The sequence below is a fragment of the Papio anubis genome, chromosome 11 (genome assembly GCF_008728515.1).
Source record: "Papio anubis isolate 15944 chromosome 11, Panubis1.0, whole genome shotgun sequence".
In the NCBI taxonomy this organism is placed as follows: Eukaryota; Metazoa; Chordata; class Mammalia; order Primates; family Cercopithecidae; genus Papio; species Papio anubis.
In genome coordinates this window covers 101,736,134-101,753,666 of record NC_044986.1, presented here as the reverse complement: position 1 = coordinate 101,753,666, position 17,533 = coordinate 101,736,134, and the positions used below count along the sequence as shown (strand labels likewise).

Below are 17,533 nucleotides of genomic sequence, written 5' to 3'. Positions count from 1 at the left end.
ACCCCTGTCTCCTCTGCAAGGCAACAGATTTAGCACCTCCTCTAGGTGGAACTAAACCTCTTCAAGGGAAAAAAAAAAAGGAATACTGTATCATCTACAAACTATTAAGAGGTTGAAAGGTAGAAAATATCTAGGGGATCATAGAAAATTGCTAAAATTCCAAATTTACCTAGAATCAAATTTTAAGAGCCTTTAAATTAAATTACTGTAATGGTATCAGAACTACAGATGGGGAAGTCTTGTCTCTTTACAAGTTGGAGTGCAATTCGCATGTCTGAAATTGATTTGATGGCCTTGGCGCTTCTTTTTTAACTGTATCGCTTTGTAGAATTGGAAGTTCTTATAATTCTGGATTCTTGCCAAATATTGCATGGCATGAAAATGAAAACGTGTTTCCCTTCCCGTGTTTTCCCCATGCATTTGTGTTGTCATTTCAGCGACTATCTCTAACCACAAGTTCTTAAACCTAGAATCCAATCGTACGGAATACACGGGAGAAGACAGGAATGGGCATGAATGCATTCAGGTCACCATAGACAGGAATCCTTCTGGATTCTAAATGTTTTATGGAAAAGTCTTCCCTTCCTCTGATCTATTCTTTAAAAATATCATGACCTATTTAGCAATTCTCTGATTTGTAAAAACAACATATTCTTATTTTGGAGACATAAAGAAAGTATGTCACTCTTATCCTAAGCAAACTAATGCAGAACTGAAAACCCAACGTGGCACTAAGTGAGAGCTAAACATTGGGTACACATGGATATAAAGATGGCAACAATAGACACTGGGGACTACTGGAGCGGGGAGGCAGGAGGAGAGCAAAGGTTGAAAACCCATTGAATACTATGCTTGTTACCAAAACACCAGGGGTTTGGTCTATGTTCTACTGCTCACCAAACAGAAAGCCAATCACTGAGACAAGTACTGCCAAGGAAGAAGGCTTTAACCAGGTGCTGCAGCCAAGGAGACGGAAGCTCAGTCTCAACTCCATCTCCTTGACTGACTAAAACTAGGGGTTTATGTAGCAGGAGAGAAACATAAGAACATGTAAGAAAACAAGAACTGAGGAGGGGCAAAGAAACAATCATGATGAATGAGGGGTGTGGCATCTGGTCTGGTGATCTGGTGAGTTTCAGTTCTTGGATACTTTTTTGAGAGGCCTAAAGGTGTTGCCTGAGGAAGGAACTCAGATTAAACAAATACTAGTTTCCAGCTTTGAGACCAGAAGAGTCAGTTTCTTGTTCCGTTTATCAAAAAGAATAATCTGTGGGACTACTGGGTCAGTTTCATGCTCACTACCTGGATGACAGGATCAATTGTACCCCAAACCTCAGCATTTTGCAATATACCCATGAAACAAACCTGCACACTAAAATAAATCTAAATCTAAAATAAAAGGTGAAATTATTAAAAAAGAAAGTACGTTACCCATTATGCCACCATCAAAAGAAAACTCATGCTTGTTTTTGGCTATATTGTGTCCAATTACTAAATTATACCCCAAAATTCCATTAAAACACCTTTATTATGATTGTGTAGTACTCTGGAGTACATATACATTGTAATTTGTTAACCAGCCTTCCAAATTGTTTCAAGATTTATTTATTCTATTAAAGATGTAATATGTACAGATTTGCTTCCTGACACTCCAATACGAGAGCTACCACTTTTCCCAAATCAAACTAATCTATCCTGGCTTCAGCAATTATTGAGAAATTCATTCTCATCCTATTAAGGGGAGGCATTATCCCCTCACTTGGGATAATGCCCCAAGTGAGGGGATTTCCGTAAGGAAATCTTGGGGAGCTTGTCCAATCCAATAAAACCAGGCCAGGGCCTCTGAGTCTCCTGGGACTCATAGTGAATTGCCTTCCATGCAGCCTGTTTGCAGCCAGGTTTATGGGGACCTTTGCCAAGTATCCTAAGTGTGAGCACCTGGTTTCAGCCACTCTAAGCATGTCACACGTCCACCCTCCCAGTTGTGGGTCACTTCTTGCAAATGGAATACAGGTCTTTCGAATTTGAAGAGCACCATCACCAGCCCTGACAACTGCCACCCTCTTCTTGGGTCTGAGAAGTCGTCCACTCCCCTCTTCCTGCCTAATTAGGAACTTCCTCCTTTCCTCTTCTGGAGGCAAGTCCAGATTTCTTTTCCAAATACCTTTACCTTCTCATCCCAGTTTAGGGAGAGAGTCTTCAGAGTGGCCTCTGTAGCATGGAGACACCATTAACAACCCTGCCCTGTGGGAAGACCTTAGAACTTAAAGGCTTGGCAGTTTCCCAGGAGGCGATGGCTAGGAATAGAAGTTCCATAACTTTTTTGTTTGTTTCTGATAACCACAAGGACAAGGCAAATTAACAATACCTCAGAAGATGAATCTGACACACAGATAATACTCTACGGAGAGTATTTGCATAGTGAGGTGCTTCTTTAAACAATGAGGAACTACCCTTTTCTGCACAGAGGTGTCCTTGTCATTTATTTGTTTGCAGCTGTAGGAGGGCAGGGGGCTTTGCATGGTGACGCTGGGTTAGCAGAGGGGTCCTGCCTGGCTCACTTCACTCCACACAGTGGATGCCTCAGTGCAGGGATGACTGTGGCTGGCTCTGTATGAGCCACCCATGAGCACGGGGTACTAGGCATCACTGCCCTTTCATCTTTCCAATCTGATAATGAAATAATACACACAGAGAAGGAAAATGTGGAAACAAAAGATGCACTTGTACTTTGCCCAACTGCTGAATCATCTGATTTCCATCCAGAACCAATGCCATTCTGTTTTCACAGGTGAAAATCGCGAATAACGTCTGGGTACTCTGTGGATGGAAAAGGGAGAAAAGTGTTGAAATATTAGCCTTGAAGAAACAGGATATAAACTGAATGTATTAAGGATATTTCATCAAAATAAATCCTAGAGAAAATGCTTCTCCTTTGTCCAAGTCAGGGAAGAGAAATACTAATTTTCAGACCTCAACTTCAGCTGGAAGAGACATGAGAATCTCAGATATGCACAGTTGGAAGCTGGCATTAAAACAGGGTTAGTGAATATAGATCTATCTTATTGTAAGGTCCAGAAGTTCCTGGTTACTAGTAAGTCTGGCACGTATCCACAGACTGCTCACATGCAGCATCCAGATGTCCACTAAATACTCGATTTTGTGTGTGTGTATATTGTACTATAGATTAACAGCAGGACCCTCTAGTGCGTGCACCCAAGGTTTCTATTAAAAACAAAAGCTGCTGATGTATTCTCCTCCACCATTTCTCTGAGTCTTTAATGCCCGACCCCCCCCCAAAATTACAAGATCATAATAAAACTAACTACAGTTCTCTTCTCCACTTGTGTTGCAGTTCTCACATCCACCTGTTGTATTTTAGAATCATGGGGGTCTCAGTCTATTCCCCAGAGTGAGCGTAATTACAAGAATGGCACTGAGGAGATATTGACTCAGATTTTGCTTTTCTGTCCATAAGCCACAGAAGCTGTGGGAAGTTGCCAAGAAGCCATGCATAGCCAAGCCTTTCTGCTCTTTTTTAAATTTTGTATTCTATTATTTTTTAGAGATGGGAGTCTTGTTCTTTCTCCCAGGCTGATGTGCAGTGGTGTCACCATAGCTCACTGCAGCTTCGACCTCCTGGGCTCAAGCCATCCTCCTGCCTCAGCCTCCCCAGTAGCTGGAACTACACGTGTGCACCACCACACTGCTAATTTTTTAATTTTTTTGTAGAGACAGAGTCTCACTACGTTGCCCGTGCTGGTCTCGAACTCCTGGGCTCAAGCAATCCGCCTGCCTAGGCCTCCCAAAGTGCTGGGATTACAGGTGTGAGCCACTGTACCTGACCACAGGGCTCGCTGTTCTAAACATACCCCTGCTGTTGGTCACAGGACTCACCAGAGAATGGCAAGTGGACACCTGAAGGAAGAAAACCTCCACTGATGCTGTCACCAGGGAAGGATTTATGTAAGGATGGGAAGGAAGATGGAAGCCAGGTGTGCCCGATGGAGCTCCCTATCTTTCTTCCCACCCTTAGTCCTCAGCCCAGCATGGACATTAAAGACTGGAAACTAGAAGGAGGGCAGAAAATGGGGGAAAAGGCAACTGCACTGTGGCTTGTAGAAAGGACTCTGTAAGCAAATTTAGAAGCATAGAGCTTCCATAGTGCCAGTTTGTTCATTTTCCTTTGGAGTACCATGAAGCAGGAATGGTAGAGAAAACCTAAAGTCTGTGGATGATTTATTTGTTAATTTAATATTTTGTTCCTGGAATTTTTAATAAGAATACCTAGCAACTAAGATGTTCTCTTCAACTGAAATCAGAATTTTGACTAGGTTTAAGTTGAAAGTTACACAAGTGAAAGAAAAGTGTCTGAATGTCATGATTAAATTAACCACATCATTTAATGAGTGCTAGGAATGAGTCATTCCAAATATATTTGCATGTGGAAAACTTCATTGTATTTTCAAATGCCCTGCGGCAAATTGGGCATTAATTAGGGTGAAGTAAAACTTCATCACCGCGATGTTGATTTTTCTTTTCACAATAGAATGTAATCTGAAGCAAAGTGAATACCTTGGCTAGCCAGACACCCCACTGTTCCTGGCAATTAACATATTATGTAAAGCTACATTTGCAGGTTCCTTTTCAGGACCTCGGCATTTCAATTTAGGGTTTAAGGATCTGAAAACGGGAATGAAAAATACATCATCAATGCCTCTAGCTCTAACTTTCTTTTATCTTTGTTGTTATCTCCAAATCCAACAGCATTGCAAAGAATATAAATAAATTCAATCCCCCTCGCAAAACAGTGCACTTGGTGAACATTTCAGCAAATATTTGTTTATGATGTTAAAATGAAATCATGGCCATCTTTTAAAAATTAATGCTGTTCAACTATGTTGCATGCACTTGAGGACATAAATGCGGAAAGCCAGATCTTAGCACTACCTAGCTACGTATTTCTGTGGAGCAGGTGCTATAGGATAAATAATTCGAAGGAAATCTTAGTAAACTTTTTTTTCTGGGTGACATGATCTTTTCTTCTTGTGTGATGTGTACTTAGAGTTAGAAAGTTTTGGTCCTGCAAGGGATCTGAGACACCAAGTAGCTTAACCTCTGGCCTTACACATGAGATAGCTGTGACTCAGTGAGGTTATACGTGGATCAGTTTTTGGCAGAAGCTGAGCTAGAACTAACATTCCCAGACTCCTGGTTAAATAAAAATTTGAGGCAGGGTGCAGTGGCTCACACCTGTAATCCTAGCACTTTGGGAGAATGAGATGAAAGGGTCGCTTAAGCTTAGGAGTTTGAGACCAGCCTGGGCAACAAAGTGAGACCTCGTCTACTGAAAATTAAAAAAATGAACTGGGCATGATGGTACAGACCTGTAGTCCCAGCTACTCAGGAGGCTGAGGTGGGAGGACTGCTTGAGCCTGGGAGATCGAGGCTGCAGTGAGCCATAATCTCACCACTGCACTCCAGCCTGGGCAACAGAGACCCTGTCTGACTGACTGAATAAATTAATGACCAACCAACCAATCTTACCACTGGTGTCAACTCTGGAGTACACCACACGTGATCTTTGCTCTTTTCATTTGGTAGAATTTCAGAGCAAGCTGCTTTTTCTATTTTCTTTTTTTTTTTTTTTTTAAGACAGTCTCGCTCTGTCGCCCAGGCTGGAGTGCAGTGGCACGATCTTCGCTCACTGCAATCTCCCGGGTTCACACCATTCTCCTGCCTCAGCCTCCCAGGTAGCTGGGACTACAGGTGCCCGCCACCATGCCTGGCTAATTTTTTGTATTTTTAGTAGAGATGAGGTTTCACCGTGTTAGTCTTGATCTCCTGAACTCGTGATCCCCCCACCTCGTCCTCCCAAAGTGCTGGGATTACAGGCGTGAGCCACCGCGCCCAGCCCGCTTTTTCTATTTTCTCAGTGATAACCCATAGTATGAGGTTACAGGGAAGGTTAAAGAAGATTACCACATGACAATTACTTGGTATAGAGCAGCGGGCACCTAATATGTTGAGTCCTTTATTTCTTCCCTCATCATTTCATTAGGAAGAGAATATTTCTAGAGGGTGAATCACAGATGCAGAAGAGGAGAGAGCTGCATTGAGTCAATTACACCAGCATGTCTTGGTGACAGAGAGTCTCCTTTGAAGAAGAGAAGACTAGAAAGGACCAGTGGGGTTCAGGTGGCCTGACTATACAGACCACCCCCTTCCTGCATGACCTCAAAGGGCTTACTGTTTGGGTTCCCAGGTTTGGGGTTGCCTAATGATTGGGGAAGTCTTTACAAGGTTGTGATGGAAACAGGGATCTCCATAGAGCAAGGAGGAAAATCCAGTCTTATGGACCCTTGAGTCCTGCTCACGTGGCTCAAAGAATATTCCCACCATCCTCTGCTTCCCCCTCAGTTAGGAGGAGCTCTCCACTCAGTAGCTTAGGGTAGCAGCTTCAAACACCAAGCTGTAGGCCATGCATGACTGAGAAAAGTTTTCACTGAAGGCAAAACAAGAATGCTAACTCCAACATAAAGAATTTTTCACTAGATCAAACCTGAAATTGTGTTTGTTTCCCCTTTTTTTGGTATTAAAGTATCTTTTCTTTCTTATGGTAAAAAAATCATACCACAGAGAGTAAGATTTCTTTAATGCCTCTTATTTTGCTAAATAAAATCAACATCCCTGTATTGTAACCCCTCATAAATTTGGGGGGAATTTTTTTTTTTAGAAATTTTCATCTATGAAATATAAAATGATGGGAAGTATTATTATGGAAACAAGCTCCAGAGAGTTTAGCTTTCTCCATGGTTCCTACTAATATGAATATGTGAACATCGTAGCAGCTTAGCCAGGAGGAACCATTAGAATTGGTGTTGGTCAGTGGTGGCTTGCTTGCAAGGCAAAGAGTTATCCCAAACCAGTGCAAGAACAAAAATTGAATTAATTGAATAAATTAATTGGAAGGACCCCACAATGTACTGGAAACGGAAAGTGGGAAGGCCAGGAGACCCCACATGACTGCTGTCTTATCCTTTGCGCTCTCTGAAGATCATGGGGGTCTCACATCTCTATTTTTAAATACAGATTTGCTTTATTTTTTTCTCTGCCCTTTTTCTCTGTTTCACTTTCCCTGCCCATTTTAACCACAGCTTCAAGTTGAAAACTAAGTTGTTTCAAGTTCTCCCTAGACATTGACTAATAGATCCTTTGTCCCAGATCTAAATTTACAGGGGAGAGAATTTAATTGGACCAGCTAAGTTCAGGTGGCTACTTCTTGACCCAATAAGGAAAGACATTTCCAGGGGTGAGAATTTGATTGATCCAACTAAGATCAGGTGACTACTGTTTAGTCCAATCAGGAAAGACCAGGCTGGAGTGGGTGGCCCTGCGCTTTATTGCTCAGTTCAGAGCAACCCTTGCACCTCTCTCTTCTCCTCTCCCCATGCCCCTTTAAATTCAGCAGTTACTGCCCCAAACTCCTTCTGCACTCAGGGTGATGCACCTCTTCGTTCTTCTTGTCCATCTATTGCATACACATTATCTTTTGCTCCCATATAGACCTTATTATATGCTTGACGAGCTCAAGAACTTTTATCTCTGGTGCACTTTTACCCATGGTGCCTAGCACTGTTCCAAAATGCTGTTTTGACTTTTTTTTTTTTCCAGCATATCAGATCACAGGGTATTTGGCACAAGTGTCAGCAATTTCCATTGTCTTTTCTCTGAACTAAATGATGTCTCAGCAGCAAGCTGGCATCAGAGGGGAGGGTACTGTGTGTGAGGAGACTGCTAATATGTAGTGATCGTTTTCAGTGAGAACGTGAGTAAGAACAACAACGAAAAGAGGAGTTTACATTTGGAGCTAAATAGTTATGTATAGGAAGTGAGGGAGGAAAATATATAGCCCTACATCTTTGATTTTTCTACGATGACCCTGAACAAGAAACAGATTTGATTTTGATTTTCTTCAAGGATTATTACCTTCTGCAATGGAAAATGACAACTCATCAAATGTATTGTTTCTGCCGTGAGCTACAAAGATGACCATACAGCAGAGGTTATAAATGTAGCCATGTTGCTTAAAGTAATATTATTTCTTGGCTATTTTGCTAAACTGAATCTATCTTCTTTTTTAAAAAAAAATGTCAGGGATGAGGACATCATACCTTGATATTCTGCTGAGCACGGTAAAGAGGAAGCTACCTCACTGAGGACCACATGAATTTGTCTAAATCTTGGTGAACTGGGCAGTGATTTAGGGATAATTTTCCTGGCCAAATACTTGTAATGTGTGTCAAAGCCAGATCCCCATAACAGAAGCGGACTTTGTGAAAAATAAATCTAGGAATACACCACTTTGGGGATTTGCACAGAAAAATTAACCAAAGGAGACAATCTGACTGTTAATGCATGTTCCTTCTGATCATGATATTGGCATGTAATCTGAGCTGAGTTTCCTGTGGAACACCCAGTCATCTTGAAGCCTCATCCCTTAAGAAACACAGGGCAGAAGGTACTGACCTTATCCCTGCTTTCCTCTACGGGAAGGTCCTGAGAGGCGCATAGGAAGGTGTGATTGTCTGAATAATACAATTGATGCTGTTGAGAGGGGTCTTCTTGTACTTTTAGCAAGAAGCTGCTTATCCGATTCTCAAAGGGTACTGCCAGAGTATCGGGCACACCTTGGGCATCCATGAAAGAAATCTGTAGCCCAAACCTCGAGGCTGGACTGGCTAAAGAATTGTCAGCGTACCTTGTTCAAAAATCATTAATAAGGCCGGGCATGGTGGCTCGCACCTTGGAATCCCAGCACTTTGGGAGGCTGAGGCAGGTGGATCACCTGAGGTCAAGAGTTCGAGACCAGCCTGGCCAATGTGGCAAAACCCCATCTCTACTAAAAATACAAAAATTAGCTGAATATGGTGGCACACGCCTGTAATCCCAGCTACTCAGGATGTTGAGGCAGGAGAATTGCTTGAACCCAGGAGGTGGAGGTTGCAGTGAGCCAAGATGGCGCCATTGCACTCTACCCTGGGCAACAAGAGTGAAACTCCATCTCAGAAAAATGAAATGAAATAAAATACAATAAAATAAAATAAATTAAATATCTCCCTTGCAATGTGAGTTTACTGATTGTAGAAACAGTCTTGGTATGAGACTCTTAAGGGCCAGTTGTGTACAATTTACTCTGGTATGAGTACCTCATCCATCTTGGGTGCATAGAAAAGTATATGGTCCCCTCTGTTGTGAAAGCACTGTTAGAATTTGTCTGGCAAAAGGAATTGTTTGCTATCGCTTTCCTATAATGTGACTTCTCCTAAACCCCCTGTTCAAAATGGACCACATAAGTCAAATAATAAAAATCTTAATGGAGACTAGGTGCGGCAGGTCACGCCTGTAATCCTAGCACTTTGGGAGGCCAAGGCAGGTGGATCACATGAGGTCAGGAGTTCAAGAGTACTCAAAGTACTCAAAGCCTGGCCAACATGGTGAAACCCCATCTCTGCTAAAAATACAAAAATTAGCCAGGCATGTTGGAGTGCACCTGTAGTCCCAGCTATTCAGGAGGCTGAGGCACGAGAATTGCTTGAACCCAGGAGGCGGAGGTTGTAGTGAGTCGAGATCATGCCACTGCACTCTGGCAATCAATCGATCAATCAATACAATGGAACACTTAAGGGCAATGTTATTTTCCGGTAATTTTCACAACTGATACTTTGACCCACTAGGTCTTTAGTTTTCTCTATCTAACCCTTCTGATGAACTTTTCCCCCTTGCCATATTATTTTTCCAGATTAATAGAGATGGCATTGGACATATTTTCAACATGATTAATAATAGTCTGTTTTCCCACTTTCTTTAAAATGTCTTTTGCAGACAAGGAGCCCCAAACTGTCTCACAGTCCTCAGCCACCCAGTCTGGGTGACCCGGTCGAGCATTTATCAGAGACGTCCGCTGATTCTTTGGAAGCCATGTCTGAGGGGGATGCTCCAACCCCTTTTTCCAGAGGCAGCCGGACTCGCGCGAGCCTTCCCGTGGTGAGGTCAACCAACCAGACGAAAGAAAGATCTCTGGGTAAGCTTTAGAAGGCAGTTTCTGATGCCCTTTTCTTACTGAATGCGTGTCTCGTTATACTTCTGAACCTATACCCTTTCATTCAACATTCATTTGATATTGATTTGCAAATACTCTAGTACTGGAAAACTTCATTGGTTTAATATCAAGCATTGAGGATTTGCCTGATGGGTAATCACATCAAGTGCAAGCTGGCTTTGAGTCTGGGCACATTCAGAAGTGGTTGGGATTAGTAATTCAAGCCAAGGGGCTAGTAGTATTTTACCTATGTTCCTGCTACTATACAGCAGGAGTCCCCAGTCCCCAGGCCATGGACCACTACCAGTCCTGTGGCCCATTAGGAACCAGACCACACAGCAAGAGGTGAGCAGAGGATGAGCAAGGGTTACTGCCTGAGCTCCGCCTCCTGTCAGATCAACTGTGGCATCAGCTTCTCATAGGAGCTGAACCCTATTGTGAACTGCACGAGTGAGGGATCTAGGTTGCATGTTCTTATGAGAATCTAACTAATGCCTGATGATCCGAGATGGAACAGTTTCATCCCGAAACCATTAATGGAAAATTGTCTTTCACGAAACCAGTCCCTGGTGCCAAAAAAATTGGGGACCACTGGTCTACAGTAAATTGTGAGGAACTGGCCACAGAATGATCCTCTTGTCACCTTGCAAACCTCTTCTCCAGTCCCAGAAGCCAGGACAGTTGGCATTTTTACCCAGTGCTGTGGGTTTCCACCAGCCCTGCTGCACCTGTCTGGTAATTCAGTGGAGGAGATGAGTGGCTCCAGGACAAAAAGGGACAACATGGCCAGCATCTCCATGACTATTCATAAGAACCTTGAACACGAGGCTGTTCCCACTACCGCGTGAAAGGATAGAGGGGCTTGGTGTGTGTAGTACGCAGCTTTTCTGAAAGGTAGAAGGATTCTTTTTATGCTTTTACCACATATCATTTCCTTTTTCTGTGTTGGAAGTTCACTTTCTATCTTGCTTGGCTTTTTAAATTTCTTTTTTTTTTCTTTTTTTTTTTTTTTTGGCCCTTTAACAAAATGGACAAGTCGTGAGGATTTAGACCTCTCTGTCAACTGGGCAGATGTTTCTTATGCTTCACTGCCATGTTAAGGTTCTGATTTGGGTACCTGTGTTTACAAACAGATGGGCTTGGGGCTAAGAGGGGACAGGAAAAGGGTCAACATGCAAAAGCCTTCAGAGTCTGGCGCATGCAAAAGACAGCTGAACTCCGCCATGTAAAACTGAGCAAATGCCTTGCTGGGAGAAGAAAGAAGAAGATAGATATGAGAGAAGGTGTCCTGATTTTGTTTCCTTAGCTGCAGATAATGACCCAAGCAGACTGGATTCAGACATTGTCCCAGCTGTCCTAAAAGAAACCCGACCGGGCGCGGTGGCTCACGCCTGTAATCCCAGCACTTTGGGAGGCCAAGGTGGGTGGATCACGAGGTCAGGAGATTGAGACCATCCTGGCTAACACGGTGAAACCCCATCTCCACTAAAAATACAAAAAATTAGCCAGGCGTGGTGGCAGGCACCTGTAGTCCCAGCCACTCAGGAGGCTGAGACTGGAGAATGGCGTAAACCCAGGAGACGGAGCTTGCAGTAAGCCGAGATCGTGCCACTGCACTCTAGCCTGGGCAATAGAGCAAGACTCCATCAAAAAAATATACACCCACAACTTTGTTATTATTTGTATTATCAATATGAATATTTAACATTAAATTTTGTGTACTTGCTCTTAGTAATCTAAGGTCCTCGTTGTGTAAATGAGAGAAGACCACAGAAAATGTGCTTTTTGTTGATGTGTGTGTTTGCTTGTTTGAGCTCACACAGTTAATTAAATGGCAGCAGTGGGAAGTGCAGGGCTTCAGTTCCCATTAACATCATCTTACAAATGAAGGGACAAGGACACACACAGGAGGGACACACCCAAGGAGCATCATGGGCCAAGACAGTGTCAAGATGACACAGGCTTCCACACCATCACCAGGCTGGGGTTTTCTTTCTGGATTCAAGAAATTTGTGGTTTCCTTTTTTTTTTTTTTTTTCTTGAGACAGAGTTTTGCTCTGTCACCCAGGCTGGAGTGCAGTGGCATGATCATGACTCACTACAGCCTCGACGTCCCAGGTTCAAGGGATCCTCCCATCTCAGCCTTCTGAGTAGATGGGACGACAGGCACGCACCCGGATACCTGGCTAATTTTTTATTTTTTATAGAGACAGGGTCTCACTATGTTGCCCAGGCTAGTCTGGAACTCCTGGACTCAAGTAATCCTCCCACCTCGACCTCACAAAATGCTGGGATTATAGGCATAAGCCAGCACGCCTGGCCTGAAACTTGTGCTTTCTTAACTCTTCTCACACTTAGGAGCCAGGCAAGGAATGGGATTTCTCCTTTGTGCTTGAAGGAAATGAGTGAAGCTCAGGTCTCTGTAAAGATAACCTCAGCTTTGCAAACCAAAATGAAGATAAGAATAAATGCCTCTCCGCCTCCCCCCATACCTGGGGAACTTTGACTCTGTCAGATAATAGATCTTTTGTCTTAAAGGAAGGAATTTCCTCTGCAGCCAAGAACGGTTGGCAGTGCAGGTTGAGACTTGCTGGGTTCAGGAACCAAGCCTTGGGGCAGAGAGACTGCAGGAGCTAAGGCCGGCTTGCCCAAGGAATGGCTGAGGGTGGCGGGTGTTTTCACACAGGGGTGGCCACGCTTCTGCAAATTGCTCCGTTTTACTCAGCATCCTTTGCTGTAGAGTGCTGGTGTGCTGTCACAGCAGGCTGAAAAATGCATCTGACCTGTTTATTCTGCCCTCCCTGTGAGGGGCTTTTTGACCTGTCATTTTTCACTGCTCCTGGATAGAAACAAAGGAACACAGTAAGAGGAGAGGAGAGAAATGAGCAGTTTCTTGCCAAAGCGAAGGGAAGCTCTGGTTCCAGAAAATGAGGCTGGCACTGGGCCAGCTGGGTTGATGTTGCCCTTGACCGCCTCTTTGTGGCCGATTGAGGAATGTCCCCCAAGCCGCACCTGGCCCTTATGGCGTAATCCAGTTGAACCTGGACGGGAAATAGAAAGGAAAATGTGAGTCACAGCAAGTGTAAACGCAGTCTCCCTCCCAGAGGCCTTGCTCAGCTTAGTCTTTGGGAAACTCCCCGCCTCCTGGCCTTATTTAACACACAGACGCACGGGTTCCTGGGATAAATAGTGCTCCCCAGAGAGCCCCACCATGAGCAAGGGTGTCTCCCAGCACCTGGGTGGCCCAGAAGCACAGCTGCAACTCTATGGGGCCTCAGATATGCAGACTGGATACTTTGAACTGTAACCCCCTGGAAACCCGCTGTTGATGCCATCTGGAAGCCCTGGGTGTCTTTTGGGATCTGTACATTGTCACTTTATCTCAATCCACAGAGTTTTAAGTTCTCCCATGAAGCCCTGTTGACCTTGCCTTTGTTTAAAATGTTGATGGTTTGTTCATCATGGATTTTTTTTTATCATTTTATTTTTTGAGAGCAACTTTTTAGGTTTGTAACAAGATCGAGGAGAAAGTACAGACAGTTCCCATACACCCTTGGCCTCCACGCATGCACAGCCCCCACCTTGATCAGCATCCCCTACTAAAGTGGTACGTTTGTTACGGTCAATGAAATGAGACCAACACATTGATATCACCCAGAGTCCATAGTTTACTTTGGGGTTCACTCTTGGTGTTGTGCATTCTGTGGATTTGAACAAAGGTCATGACGTGTATCCACCATTATGGTATTATACAGAATGGTTTCACTTGCCCTAAAAATCCTTTGTGCTCTGCCTATTCATCCCTTCCTCCTGGCTAACCACTCACCAACTGCTCATCTTTTCATTGTCTCCATAGTTTTGCCTTTTACAGAATGTCTTGTAGTTGGAATCCCATGGCATGTAGCCTTTTCAGATTGACTTCTTCTACTTAATAATATGCATTTATGTTTTCTCCATATATTTTTATGGTTGGATAGCTCATTTCTTTTTCACATCTGAATAATCTGTTTTTATGTTTTGTTGTGTTGTGTTGTGTTATGTTAAGTTGTGTTTTGAGACAGGGTCTCATTCTGTCACTCAGGCTGGAGTGCAGTGGTGCAATCACAACTCACTGCAGCCTCAACTTGAGGCATAGATGAGTCTCCCACGTCAGCTTCCTGAATAGCTGGGACTACAGACATGTGCCACCATGTCTGGCTAAGGTTTTGTACCTACAGGGTTTCATCTTATTACCCAGGCTGGTCTCGAACTCCTGGGCTCAAGAGTCTGCCCATCTCTGCCTCCCGAAGTGCTGGGGTTACAGGTGTGAGCTACCACGCCCAGCCTGAATAATATTCTATAGTCTGGATATACTACAAGTTTATTTGTCTATTCACCTTCCAAAGGATATTGTGGTTGCTTCCAAGTCTCGGCAATTATAAATAATGCTCTATAAACATTCACGTGCAGGTATTTGTGTGAACATACATTGCAGTTCTTCTGGGTAGATACCAAGGAACATGATTGCTGGATTACCTGGGAAGCCGCTACTTAGTTTTGTTTTGTCATGGGTTATTGCATTAATTTTGCTTTTTAAAAATATTGCACAAAGACATTCTTTATCATGGTAACTGAGCTTTTGGGAGATCCTTAAATTTTGCACTGGAAGTATGTGCCTTATTGACCTCACCCCAGTGCCAGCCCCTCATGTCACCCCAGGCGCATCAGATACTGTTACTGCCAGTCCCCAGCCACAGGGCCTGGAGGAAGGAGAGTGAGGAAAGCCCAGCTCCCGGCCTGTACTCTGGCGCATGGTGCCACAGTTTGTCACTGGAGTCCTTCCCCAGCTCAGGCAGCACAGAAAGGCACCTTGAGGGTGGAGCCAGGACAAGATGAAATCCTCACACCACTCCGGCTCCTGAGAGGGGAGGAAACCTTCCCTCACTTCAGTCTGCCTGTGCCTGGAGATAAACCTGCCTGACTCTTAGTTTCTCCACTTGAATAATTTCTCATTTCTATTGCTTCAGTGTATTTGGGGGCTGGGAGAAATGCAGGAAGGCTGAGCATGGTGCATTTCGCAGATGCTGTTAGAAGACATGCAAGAGAGAGAATGGGGAACAGTGGCCATGTTTTGGACCCGTCATATACATCACTGGTGTCTGTGTAATGGTCTCTCTTGGGTGCTGTCCTGGGATGCAAGGTGTCTACTTCTCATTTGAGAGAAGCATTTTACCATTCAGACAGAGCCAAGTGACAGCAACACACAAGTCCTTTCTGAGGCTGAGAGCCTAGAAATTTACAAAGAAGAAAGGTAAAGAAAGAAATTGATGGGTTCAGCAGCACGGACTCATCCCATCGCCAGGTTCCAACAACCTATCGTGTCTAAATCTCTACTTCCACAGTGGTTGGTTCCCTGCCCTTTCCTCTCATCCAGAGCAAATTCTTTTCAATGGAATTTATGCCACTTCTCCTTTACTCTCTCTTCAGTGAAAACAGAGAAGACCAGGAGAAAGGAAGACTAAAAAGTAAAGTGAAAACCGCCTTCCAATAGAATTTGGTTGCAGAAATAATTTCCGTGAAAAATGGTCCTGCTGATATTAGGTCTGGAGTCTTAATGATGGAGTAGTTTCCTTTTAATCATGGTGCTGTCTTAGAAATGCCTGTCTGGAATGTGACCATGGGCGGGGGCTGGTGTCTGGCCGCTGCGTAGTCGGCCTTCGGGGAAAGGGTAGCCACAAGATGTTCCCACTCTTCTGTGAGCCCTCAGGAATTTGAAAATAAAACTCATGTGAAAACAGGAACAACAGCAGCCACTTCTTGATGCAGGCAGATTCCTTTGTTGACCATATTCTGAATGCATGACTTTAGAAAAGAGACCTCACTGACCAGCCCAGCAGCCAGAGGTGTTCCCATTTCCATAACAAACTGCCTCTGAAACACTCAGACTGAAAAATCAAAAATGATCTTAAATGGCATAGGAGGATTTTAGACTGGTTAGAGGGGGACGTCCCCCGGCGGGGTGCATTATTGTACATCTATGTGGCTGTTCTTTTATTCCAACATGATTAACTTTGAGGCTTATCATTCCCTATGGGAATTTAAGGAAAAGAAGTCTCATAATTGCCAGAATCTTCCATCCTGTGTACATGGAAGGCTGAGTAGGAAATCAGGGCAAAGGAATTGAGGAATTGTCTATCTCTAAAGATGAAGACAAAGGAGGAAACAACTGTAAGATTAATGTGAGACTGTCTGAATGTGAACAGTTATTTCTTGAATATTCAAAGATTTATTTATTTATTTATTTTAGAGACAGGGTCTTGCTGTGTTGCCCAGGCTGGAGTACAGTGCCACAAACAAAACTCACTGCAGCCTTGAACTCCTTGACTCAAGCAATCCTCCCACCTCATCCTTCTGAGTAGCTGGGACTACAAGTGTACACCACCATGCCCAGCTAATTTTTCTGTTTTTAATTTTTTTTAGAAATGGAGTCTCGCTGTGTTTTCTTCTGGTCTCAAACTCCTAACCTCAAGTGATCTTCCCACATTGGCCTCCTAAAATGCTGGGATTACAGGCATGGGCCATGGCACCTGGCCCAAAAGATAAATGAATTTTAAAGAAATAAAAAGAACTATTGCTCTGTAGAGTACGTGAGGCCAGGCGCGGTGGCTCATGCCTGTAATCCCAGCACTTTGGGAGGCTGAGACCGGTGGATCACAAGGTCAGGAGATCAAGACCATCCTGGTTAACGCAGTGAAACCCCGTCTCTACTAAAAATACAAAAAAATTAACCGGGTATGGTGGCAGGCACCTGTATTCCCAGCTACTCGGGAGGCTGAGGCAGCAGAATGGCATGAACCCAGGAGGTGGAGCTTGCAGTGAGCCGAGATCGCGCCACTGCACTCCAGCCTGGGTAACAGAAAGAGACTCTGTCTCAAAAAAAAAAAAAAAAAAAAAAGAGTAAGTGAAGCATTTATTAAATTTGTTTTTCTAAGGGCTTGTAGTGATTGAAAGGTAACACTGTAAAAACAAAAACTTGCAGTAGAGAATTTCATAGCAGGTCAGTAAGTTCATGGTCAGGCTCTTAGGCTGCTAGCATAGAAAATGTCAGAGCAGGCAGAGATACAACAAAAAAAGAGAATTTTAGACCAATATCCCTGATGAACATCTATGCAAAAATCCTCAATAAAATACTGGCAAACCGAATCCAGCAGCACATCAAAAAGCTTATCCACCACGATCAAGTTGGCTTCATCCCTGGGATGCAAGACTGGTTCAACATATGCAAATCAATAAACATAATCCATCAAATAAACAGAACCAAAGAGAAAAACCACATGATTATCTCAATAGATGCAGAAAAGGCCTTTGGCAAAATGCAATAGCCCTTCATGCTAAAAACTCTCAAAAACGAGATATTGATTGGACATATCTCAAAATAATAAGAGCTATTTA

The 17,533-nt window shown here is 43.6% G+C and overlaps 1 protein-coding gene across 13 annotated transcripts in view; it reads left to right on the top strand.

Annotated features, from left to right (window-relative positions):
• KIAA1217 (KIAA1217 ortholog) overlaps positions 1-17,533 on the top strand; it is a 499,018-nt gene that overhangs the window by 320,459 nt on the left and 161,026 nt on the right. For all 13 annotated transcript variants that reach the window (XM_009214094.4, XM_009214098.4, XM_009214096.4 and 10 more), the window contains one exon: positions 9,886-10,084. In XM_009214094.4, coding sequence (XP_009212358.2) covers positions 9,886-10,084 — 199 coding nt within the window. The remainder of the gene's footprint in view (positions 1-9,885; positions 10,085-17,533) is intronic.